Here is a 12,264-nt window from a genome sequence, read left to right on the forward strand (position 1 = left end):
AAGTCATTACCACGGGTTTTTGTCCGTTCACGCGATACTAGCAGCCGTCGACGCATACCACACCTAGAGGTGCCTGTGATGACTTTATACCGATTTATCCGGATATCGAAGTTATAACAGGTAAAAGAACTAATATTAATTGCTATTTCGGTAACTACTCTAGCAAACCATAAAGTTTTTAATGCCAGGGTCTGTCATTTAAAAAAATAAACAACTTCAAAAATACGTCACGACAATCGTGTGTTATTGTTTGGGCTGGTGATTTCGGTGTTTATTTATTGAAAACATATCGTAAGTAGCGTTTTTTAAGTTTACCCTGAATATAAATGTTTATAAACTATACTTTAAGGAGTAATTTCATGGTAAACGTTAGAACCACTCAAACGGAATATTATCATATTTATGCAAGTACACCAAAAGTTTCATTAGTGCTTTTTAAGTGCAGGATTGGCGGTGTATTACTACATTTTATTTGAGATGTTTTTGTTGGTAGTACGGAGGGTATTTATTTAGCAATGCAGAATAATAATTTTTATTTATAAAAACTTGTATTTAAACTGAATCCTTTTCTATTTTGCGAAACCAAATAGCCGCCATTTTGCGGTAGGAGGAGCGCATCGCGTGAGCGGATAATAATAATTTTAGTAATAGTAAAGCTTGTGAAAGAGTTCACCCCAGGTGGTACTGCACCCAAGCAGTAAGTTGAGCATTAGTGCTATGACGATGTGACCACCTTACATCATCCCACCTTTTTGTCGCCTTTTCTCCGGTTCTTGGCCACTCGTTTTTAAATTTTGAATCGTTCTTTAATTCCTTTGCCTTGTTTCGCTCCATCGTTACTGCCTGCTCTTCAAACAAAAATCTCTTATGCGATAAACATTTAAAAGATAAACCGGAATAAATATTTATAAAACCGGATTTACTACCTCTATTTCTTTTTACTTTTGATTTTGAACTTTAAACTCTCCAGGCTACATTAGAATGGACATGCTTAGGCAGTACCAGCAGAGGCACAGGGTATTCCGGTTTTGAGAGTAATGGTGCTGTTGAAATTACAGGTACATGGGACTTGTCATCTTTATGTCTCTGGGTGACGCAGTGGCAGTGCTCCTCATATCTGTGCGGGGTAAAGCTCTGGTAGGCACTGTAACTGTTATGGGTAGGCGTGTCTCTTACCAACGGCCGCATGACTCGAAAAACGTGTGTAGCCTTAATTTATTGTCTAGTTTAGGAGCCAGAGTCCTTAGATTTGCCATGCCTTTTCTACCTGTTTGTTTTATTTTAGTTTGTTTACATTTCTAATCAGTAAATTTCTTCTCTGTATTATATAAGGTTAAGGTGTGTTTTCGAATAAAGGTGTATATTATTATATTATTATTATTATCGTCATTTATTTAAGATTTACAAACATTTGATTCCATTACAATTTTATTCCCTTCGTACAAAGATCTTTAACAAAAACACGAAGAAGAATTTCGACAACTCGATAACTTGACCCGTAGCTCTGTTGGTAAAGCAATACTACGATGCAGTATGGTCGTGGGTTCAAGTCCCATCTGAGATCTGTTTATAACTCTTCTATTTAGGCCTAAAAGTTATCCACTAATATCGTTCTTAGAGTCTATAAACCTCACCCTTGAAAAGTTGTCAATTTGCAGATGTGGTCATATTACACCAAAGATGCGAGATACAGACAAACGATGAGCTGTGATAATGAAATATCCATGCCAAATTATCACATACGCAGCATACGCTCTTGTTTTTGTTCCTAAATAATCGTCATGTTTGGCTGGTTGGTAGACAATCGCAGCAAATCTGGCATCTAAACACATAGTGACAGTAATGACCACGTAGCCTTATCTCGTATACACAAGGCTAGATTCATGTGACGGAACAAGAAGTAATCCTTGAAGATGAACACGCATAAAAAGCAATGAATGGACCATCCATAAGACAAATGTGGATTTGGGGAAGCATATCTCTACGTTACCCTCATTTTATAACCGTATTAGTACTGTCAAAGGAATACATTCATTTATCACCGGATCAATTCTTCGACCCTACTTCGCTTTCTCATCCATATAACGCAACGCATGCCGAGAGAGATCATGAACCTTCTTTGTGGGTTCAACAACCTTCCTGACAAACCTCTTCCGTCTCCTACACTTGCATCAGTCTCTTCATATAATACCTGTTTATTCTTGGTACTTTTAACCTGGCCTTTTTAAAGACATCTCCAATCTGATCGGCATATTGACGTCCACATTCGCTTTATACATTTGTGCCATCAATCTACTAACATCTTTCGTATATTTCTTTTTCTATTCTGATTACTACATTATCTTTCACGCCAGAAAGCTGTCTTGCTGTATTGTCAAATACTATATCAGAATTTTATATATATGACATTTCGAAGGATACCTTTTACCTTGTTTACCTTTTCTCAATTACGGTAAAAGAGTTCAAAGAAATATTTCCCCAAAAGATTCTGTTCGACAAATAATTTCAGGGTAAAACGTGCGCGGACAGCCAGCGGAATATCTTACAGTCGATAACTCGTAAAACGCCGACACAACGTTTTATACGCGGCTATAAATTCTCAATACCATTTCTGTAATAATTCAAAATTTACCACGACCCCCTTTTGTTGGGATTCCAAATGTGATTGTTAAAATTACTTTGTGGGTTTACTTACCTACTTTATTGTGATTTATGGTTTGGTATATGTTTATGTAGTGATGTACAAAAAAAGTGGTACACACATATGCATAGGGTATAGTCGAAACACGGAAAAATATGTTGGAAAAGATTCCTCAAAATTTTTAAAGAAATTGAGAGGCCCCTGCCGAATATTGGGTAAGCGTAGAATGGGATTAAATGTTTCATCTTATACAGATTAGATATTGTATTAAGGCGGATGCTTTTGCCAAGTTATAAAAAATTCATGAGCCCAATCATCCTTTAGCAGATAGACAGACAGTCTGGTTTCATAGAACTCGACGGTGTCAGGGCCTTGCTCCACTTTTTACCCTTCTAAAGCATCGTGTAACTGTCTCATTTTTGTTTCAGGCCAAAAAGCGGCTCAATGCTGCTGTACAGCCGAAAAAAGGTGCGATACCGACGCGACGGTTACTGCTGGAAGAAACGAAAGGACGGCAAGACCACCAGGGAAGACCATATGAAACTCAAAGTGCAGGGCACAGAGGTGAGTTTGAGTTGTTTTATTAGTAAACATAATTATTTGAAGAGGAGCAGATTCAACCAGAAAAAAATTTCAACGTACATAAAAGGCAACAGTCGTAAGAACCATCCCTAAACACGGACAAGAAAATGGCCCGACGTATAGACAAAGTACGGTAGCGGTAATAGCATCTTGATGATGATGGCTAATGAGTTTAATTGTTCTTTAATGTGGAAATTTTCCCATAGGAAAAAATAACAGTATCATAAACCTCTTGAGATATCTTCATAACCGATTTGTTTTGTTCAATGATCAGATTCATTCTCCGAACATATTTATTTAGCAGATTCAGAACGCTGTTCAAAACCTATTCCGATGACGCCATTAGACTACACGCGTACGGTATTTTTAGATGTAGCTTGAATACATCTTTCAAAGTTTAATAAACATTTTCATAATAAAATATGACTAAGGTAAAATACATAATAAGCAATCTTCTCTAAACCACAAATAATGAAATTCTACGGAAGCCAGCAACCGTGAACCCTTTAGACGCGCTAATTACTGAGTTCAGATTAACATCAGATTTCTTAGCAAAACGTGAACTATAACCTTTTTTAACCACAGGCTAATAATTCACTTTACCTTTTTTAGTCTGGGTATTTTCAACGCTTTGAACACATTTTTACTCAAGCCAAAATTATGTGCGTCAGTATTTGTGCTCGTTGTATTTTCGACGTTCTGAAATCAGATAATTCAAAGACTCCTTCAAAAAATAAAATTTTTTATGATGTCCAATCGTCGGAGAAAGGTGTTCCACACATATAGACTTGTATAGATACAGCTACAAAGAGCGACATAGATTTGTTAAAACCACCAAATATTAATTAATTACTTTATCGAATTCTAGATTTCTGGATATGGTTTTACTGCATCGTAACACAAAACTACTGACCTAGGAAGTAGAAATTGGATTTTAAAGTAATTCTAATGGTGCCATGTAAAAAAAATGGAGTTGACAACTGACCTTTTACCAAAGCAGAAAATGAAAAAGTAACGAGAATGGTCACTCTCCGCCCCTCCCTAACTTTAGATACCGCACTGCGCCCCGCATATTGATGGTCACATTGACGGAACGGTGATATTTGCTAGTAGAACTTAAGAAAACAATTTAAAGAAAATGTTTACGAGGCGAATTTTGGGATGTATTAGGTCGCATGAGAATCGTTGTGGTCGCCCTCTAAAAATATATAAAAATTTAAAAAAACCACAAATGTTCATAAAGTGGAACTAGTAGAAACGTATTTTAAAAGGAAAATGTTCACGCTAGATTATTTTAAATAATGCCATTTTTGACTGCATTATCCGTGGCTATTTATCATCTTTGTTTATCTTCATAAATATAATAAAAAGAGGAGTTTCTTTCATCCGGAAATCCAGAATTCGAAAAAGTAATTAATTAATATTTGGTGGTTTTAATTACACTATGTCGCTTCTTCTAGCTATCTCTACATATATATATATATGTGGAACATCTTTTTTGCTTGGTGGCAGAAATAGGGAAGGTGGCAGTACTACCCTGGACGAACTCTTTCACAATGAGCTCTACTACTACAAAATAGCGTATAGGTATAGCGTCTGACACGGTTTGCTAGGAGACGTTAGTTCGAATCCAACTGGATCAAAGTGATTTTTTTTTGAGTATTCGATCTTTATTTAATAATTATAACAAACCAGTGGAGTAATTTAAAAAATAATAATTTTATTATCATGGTGGAGAAACATGTCATCCTGATGTTCAATAAAAAAAACTTAATTACAATTATTAAAGCGACATCTCTAGTCAGCGGCTGGTAGCTGTAAAGGTACCTCCCTGAGTGAAGAAAAACTTTCATTTATTTCTCATAGATGGCGCTACAGCAAACAAGCCGTCAAAACCAAAACAAAGATATGCAACAAGCTCATGAAAAAATTCGTGTCCGTTGGCTCGTTCCGTGGCTTAGTTGGCATAGTGTCTAGCACAGTTTGCTGGGAGACGTTGGTTCGAGACTTGCGTGTGGGACTTGAGACGTTTTGCAAGGGTTGTGAACCTTCTTTAACATTCACGTTTCATCACGAAATTTTCTTTCACCGTTAGAGATCGTGGTAAATTCCAAATTTAACTCCGCACATAAATTCCGAGGAACTTAGAGGTTCAAATCCAGATTCAAACCTACAACCTCTGCTAGGGAGATATTTAAGCCCATTTAGCTTATGTTATTATTACATAAGTGTAATATCGCTACTCGCTGTTTATAGCATAGTTTAATTATATTCTCTATTCATTAATTTACTTTACTTAGGTATACAAACGTTATTCAGAACAAGTTATCGAATGAAAGTTGCCGATCGTCCTATTGTTTACAAAGCAATGTAATATAGAAATCACTTATTTTTTAAAATAAAGTCTGGATTTTGTTCAATGTTATTAATTTATTTTGAGGCAAGACTAGTGCATAAACAAGTCTTAAAAATTTATATAAAAGGATATTCATTTTTTAACCGATTTCAGAAAAGGAGGAGGTTCTCAATTCGACTGTATGTTCTTTTTTTTTTGTATGTATGTTACGCGATAACTGGCTGTTCACGCACGAAGATTCGTTTTTATAAATAGCGCCTAACTTTAATTTAGGAGCAATTACTTTTAGCAATTATTTAGTTGATTTTGCTATTTCTCCAATTCAAGGCGTTTTTCTCTGGATATACTTTGAGTAGTGTCGTAGTGAGGACCTATTTTTATTATCTCCAGTATCAAGTCCTGTATAGTGGCGAACTAGGGGATATTTCAATGAAACTTAGCAAATAGACGTAATTCCACGTACTTTTGAGGTCGGTTTTTTAGTACTCTGTACCGAGATTATCTTATAATCCATTTTACCGACTAACCCCGTAAACGCTGTTGGATAACGATATCGCATCTGAACCCGAATCGAACGTTTAAGTCGAAGGTTCTGAATAACTCTAATAACAAGTAATAAACTAAAAAAAAATAAAATAAAATAATAACAAGTATTTAATGCTTTCTTTTTAACAAAGAGAAACCTTTGTACAATTCAGTATTACAACATTACTAAAAGCCTTTTGCCGTTTCGCAGTGATCGCGCAGACACTTTGAGGTCAGGTTGCAAATATCACTGGCAGTCAACTAGTGTTTGGATAACGTCGGTTTGGGTTATCGATATTCCTTTTTCGAACGTCAGTTGTGAATGTATTAATAAAGGCAATTTCTTATTCGTGAGCGCGCTCGTATTCGTCCCGCCCGAATCCGATATTCGGATATTCGCCCGAATCCGAAATTATACAATTCTCGAAAATTCGGACTCACTTCGAATGTCGCTTGTGCACTAAGTCCGTCGAATCCGAAAAAATACGAATATGGCTTGTACACGTGATATTCGGACCGTCATTTTCTCGTATTCGGAACTGGGGGTCTATTCTCGGTCTCCGTTCGACATCCGTCCGAAACAATTACTGCCAAATAAGCATTACTTGACCAAATGAAAAGACGCGTGATGCGAATGAAGCTTCATACTGGATACTTGTCTTATATAAATCGGACGTAATGCGCAAATGTAGTAAGTCATTCTACAGTTACACGATTTTCGTTAACAACTTAAAAGAAAATATGGATAAAAGTTTCAACGCCATCTAGCGGCATCTTGCCTAAACTAAATGATGTGACATACATTGTTTGTGGTATATAAAAAACAGATATGTAAAAATACTTTAGTAGCAGTAAAGAGTCTATGAAAGTGTTCATTCAGGGAAGTACCGCCACCTTACATATTTCTGCCGCCAAGCAGTAATGTGAGCAATACTGCGTTCCGGTTTTGAAGGTTAAGGGTGCTGGTGAAAATATAGGCACGTAGGCCTTGTCAACATATGCCTTAGGGAGACGGGCGCAATAGCAACTGCCATGGATAGGCGTTTCGCTTACCACCAGGTGCACGATCTGTTCGTCCCGTCGCTTTATATCATTAAAAAAAATATATAGAGTTTCTGTGCGTTACAAAAGCGCAATTTACGTTTTGACTTCTATCATGTTTAATTTTTTATTGAAAAATTTTAATACAATGAATAGCGACATTTCTAGCAGAGGCTGGTTGCTGTAAAGGTATCTAAGTGGGTGACGAAATATCATAAATTTCTCATAGATGGCGCTACGGCTAAAAAGTCTTTGACAAACCAAATACCAAGATACGACGCAAGCACATAGAATAATTCGTGAGATCCGCTGGTTCGTTCCGTGGCTTAGTTGATATAGCGTCTGGCACGGTATGCTAGAAAACGTCGGTTCGAATTCGGCCGTATCGAAGGATTTTTCTGAGTGTTCGATCTTTGTATTAATAATTCTATCATGTTGTTAGGTTTTCCATTTTGTTTCTTAACATATTCTCTAATTAAAATCTCCTTAGCTCATTGTAGTTAATATAAACTGAACATAATGTAACACATGAACAGTATATCAATATCGATTCTCTTACATTAACCTACCTCATCACTAGTTTGAGCGATACTTGAAAGCGAAATTAAGGAAAGGAAAATTGCACGGCGAGTACCGCTGCATAGGTATGAGCAAGTCTCGAGTTACAGCGGTTTCTTCCATTGCTTTTAGACAATTACATTCCCTTAATGTTAGACAGTTGATGGTAGTTTTGATTAGGAAAACGGAATTTGTTTCGGTGCATTTTTTTATGATACCAAATGACGGGACGAACAAGTTGAACGCCTAAGTAAGCGACACACCTGTCCATAGCAGCTGCAGTGCCACACAAAGCTGTATTTCGCAAAGATCTGAATGGTAATTTCTGCCACTGCGCCCGTCACCCTGATACATAAGCCCTATGGGCCTTTCTCTTCAAAACTGAAACGCAGTACGATAATTCTCGGACTAGTGTTCACTACTTTTATTACTCGATAATATAACAAGTATATTATTATTATCGAGTAATAAAATTATTAATATATTAATGCAAACCACCCTATTTTTTCACTACAGTTACAAAAGTTTTTAATTAAATACCTCATTTTTAATTTTACAAAGAAACATTCCAATTCACGCTACATTGTTTTACAAATTATTTTATTGTAACAACATGAATTTTTATTAAGTTAAATTTATTAAAATAAAACATATTAATTAGTACTGCAGTCTTATGTCTGTTTGGGATTTTTCGTCAGAGGAAATACTGAATCCCAAACTGGTGGTACGGAGAAACCATCTTCCCTGTTGAAATAAGAATATTTTTAAATTTCAATGGTCAATATTTTGAAATGCTGCGAGAGCAGCATCTTGAGTAGATAACGGACTTCTTTTGCAAGGACCTGGGTTTTGTCAAACTTCATTGAATGTGTAGGTTTATCCATGACATACCCGCAGACTGCAGACTTGTTTACGCGACGGTGTTTGACATCAGCTCTAAGTTCTTTGACGCGGGTACTAATACTTCGCTTCGTTTGTCCAATATAAGAGAGACCGCACTCACAGTCAAGCTTGTAAACTACTGCATCATGTAATAATAATGTTACGTTTCACGGGTCTCAGGAACTGAGAAATCTTCCTCAGGGGCTTGAAATAGTATTTCATAATATTTCACGATACAGTACTCGAAAATTAAATTATTACTTTTTGTTTTTGTATATATGTTACTCGATAACTCCGCCATTTGTAAACTGATTTTGATGATTCTTTTTTGTTGGAAAAAGGATACCTCTATCGTGGTCCCATTTAATTTTGAAGAAAATCGTTCACTTCTAAGGGTGGCTGTTCACGCATGAAGATTAATTTTTATAAATAGCGCCTAAATTTTATTACAAGGAGCAATTATTTTAATCATTGATTTTGCTATTCTCCAATTCAAGGCGTATTTCTCTCTCAATATACTTTGAGTAGTGAGAACCGATTTTTATTATCTCCTGTGTCAATCCCCGTATAGTGGCGAACTAGGGGATGAATCCGGGTTTGCGCACTTTCCGTTAACCGATTTCAATAAAACTTGGCAAATAGTTGTAAGTACTTTTGAGGTCGGTTTTTTAGTACTCTGTACTGAGATTATTTTCATAAAATTCTTCTTATTATCTTAATAGAAATACTTAATTTTGACCACCTCAGTGGTCGAGTGGCTTGCATAACGGTTTTCAAGGTGTCGCCATCTCTAAGGTCCCGGGTTCGGTCCCCGGCCGGGTTAGTGTAGAAAACTAACTTTTCTATATTGTCTCGGGTCTGGGTGTGTGTGGTACCGTCGTTATTTCCGATTTCCATAACACTCTTGTGTTATGGAAGGTTCTTACCTTAGGTACTTACTTGGGGACCAGAGCAACGTATGTGGCCTTATTTGTGATGGTGCCTGTGACATGCATTTTTATTTCCTGTAATACAAGGTTTCTTAACCTGTGGTCCATGGACCCCTAAGATATCCGTTAAACGAACGCCGAGGGTTCAAGGGGAGCCTAACTAATACGATTCATTAATATAAAAAATGATATACAATGTGTGTGTGTGTGTGTTTGTGTGTGTGCGTGTTTGTGTGTGTGTGTGTGCGTCAATACAACCAGCGAGCCTTTCTTCTTCTTTATCTTTACGGAAAGGGCCTGTAAGGTCTTTGAAATTTTGAAGGGGGTCCATGATTAGGAAAAGGTTAAGAAACCCTGCTGTATTAGGTCAGCTAGGTCCCCATTCCGGGGATTATACTCAACTGGGGTAAACTTCTATATTTTTTGGTACAGTATCTCGCCTTTCCTCAAAAAATACTATTAAAAATGTTCGATGCCAATTTCGCTTTTTTCGTGATAAAACGTTTCCTACTCGTCAAAATAACATCAGGCATATGGGTCACGAACAAAAGAAACTAAAGCTTTCTTCTAATTGCTTCCAAAAGCATGCCCCTGAAAGGGAATCACAAAAGGTATTTGAATGGAATCTACAAACAGATGGATGTCGGAGAACAATAACTTTTTCGTTGTTCGTGTTAAAGCGGTAAATGAACACTGATGTCTGTCCAAGTTCCTTTCCTATTCGATGTTATTGAAACCGACAAACAGGCAGATCATTCTTGATGGAGTAGATATTTGGAGTCTTTACCTCAAAAAAAAAATATATAAAATTGGTGATATACACTGATTACTATTGGTGTATTTTCATGATAGAAAAAAAACAGACTTACCTCGAAATTTTACAAGAAAACTGCAGTATTCAATACATTTACTTATCTGTACGATATACATTTTTCAAATGATTTTAGTTTCGTTTGTAAAAAAATAATTTCTGATATAAAGCCAGTGCCCCTGTCGGTCGATCCAAATAAAATGAATCGTATTATTACGGGAAAAATTTCAATTCGAGAACACGGGCAATAAACGGAGATGAGGTAGTTGTTAATATGACAAATACGTTATAGGTAAAATATGCCTTTATAACCAAGCTTCATTGATGTTTTGTAGCTGTAGAGCGTCTTGTGAAAAAGTTCGACCAGGAAAGTGCTGCCACATTACTTATTTCTGCCGCCAAGCGGTAATGTGAGCTTTATTGCGTTCCAGTTTTGAAGGATAAGGGTGCTGGTGAAATTAGAGGCACATGGGACTTGTCAACTTATGTATGTCTCAAGGTGACAGGCGCATGTACTATCTTTGTGACGTGCGCTTTGTGGTGTGGCGCTTACCACCAGGCATCTTGTTCGTCCCGTCAGTTGTTATAAAAAAAGTAACACCTGTCCATCGCATGCCATCGATTTTGATGATTCTTTTTTTGTTGAAAAGATCCCTTCTCTTCTTATTTGCTTCGTTACTGCTGAGGCTCGTGACTCCACTTTCTCCTGCCAACCATTTGCCTTCATCTGTTGCGCTCAGACGCATGATGTAGTGCGGTGTTACATCATGCGTCGTGCAGGTAGCTTAATTTGTTCATAGATATTGGAAAGATAGTACCTCGGTATTGATCCCATTTAAATTTGAAGAAAATATTCAAAATCTAAGGGTGGCAAACTAGGGAATGTCTCCGGTTTCGCGCACTTTCCAGTAACCGATTGTTAACTTTTTAGTTTCAGTTTGTATATACATATAAGCAAAATTTGAAGTCAGTTCCTTTTTTTTTATAAAAAATACCTTTATATAAATAATTTATTTACCAATACAATTAGGGATAAACAGAACAGTTTTTAGAAACTGAAGTTTAACCGAGTAGAGCTAATTCATAGCTTGGCGTTTAAACATTTAGAGTAAAAATCGATGTGTTTGTGTAAGTTAGTGGCGTGATGTTGCAGTGTGAATCAGTTAATGACTGTCAGGTTTAATTTAAATTGCTGTGAAACAGTATAGAAGTGTATTTTTGAAATCGTAACAAAATGGGCCTCAAAAGAAGGTTCAAGGTCATACAAAGGGCAATGGAAATCGAATCAGTAATGAGGATATCTGAAAGGGAACCAGAGTAACCAACACAGTCCAAAAGAATTGTTTAACTTAAATGACAGTGGGCGGGACACATTGCTCGCAGAGCAGATGGCCGATAGGCTTGAAGAGTTCTTGAGTGGTTCTTCCCGCTTACCGGAAGACGCGTAGACGGATCACCCACAAGGTTGACTGATGACTTGGTGAAGGTTGCAGGAATCCGCTGGGTGCAAGCGGCGCAGGACAGGTCGTCGTGGCATTCTTTAGGGGCTATGTTCAGAAGTGGACGTCTTTCTGCTGAAATGATGATGAATGATGATTAATATATGTGAATTGTGTAAGGTATAAACTAGATACGAGCCAAAAATTAAGCCGCGGGTCTTTTGGAGAATTCCCATGCTATCGTAGTTTGTAAGTTACATAATTGATATAAAGGTCATTGTGCCCAATTAATTTTATTTATTCATTACATGGACAAGAAAACAGATAACAAATTACATTGATAAAAGTTAAATTTGATATTACAAAGTTCTGTACCAGATTGAATTTGCAATCCCACTTTTGACACATCATTGTAAAGTAACAAGAAAGATCTACTTACTGCCTTTCCACCAGAGACGTGTGACGTAGCGAGGCGGTGTGCGAGGAAAATCCATCAATAG

The 12,264-nt window shown here is 36.8% G+C and overlaps 1 protein-coding gene across 1 annotated transcript in view; it reads left to right on the plus strand.

The window, feature by feature from the left end:
- LOC113235870 (calmodulin-binding transcription activator 2) overlaps positions 1–12,264 on the plus strand; it is a 354,352-nt gene that overhangs the window by 248,900 nt on the left and 93,188 nt on the right. Inside the window, exon 4 of the mRNA XM_026471792.1 lies at positions 3,070–3,205. Coding sequence (XP_026327577.1) covers positions 3,086–3,205 — 120 coding nt within the window. The 5' untranslated portion in view covers positions 3,070–3,085. The remainder of the gene's footprint in view (positions 1–3,069; positions 3,206–12,264) is intronic.

Source organism: Hyposmocoma kahamanoa, unplaced genomic scaffold (genome assembly GCF_003589595.1).
Source record: "Hyposmocoma kahamanoa isolate Upper Pololo Valley unplaced genomic scaffold, ASM358959v1 88, whole genome shotgun sequence".
Lineage (NCBI taxonomy): Eukaryota > Metazoa > Arthropoda > Insecta > Lepidoptera > Cosmopterigidae > Hyposmocoma > Hyposmocoma kahamanoa.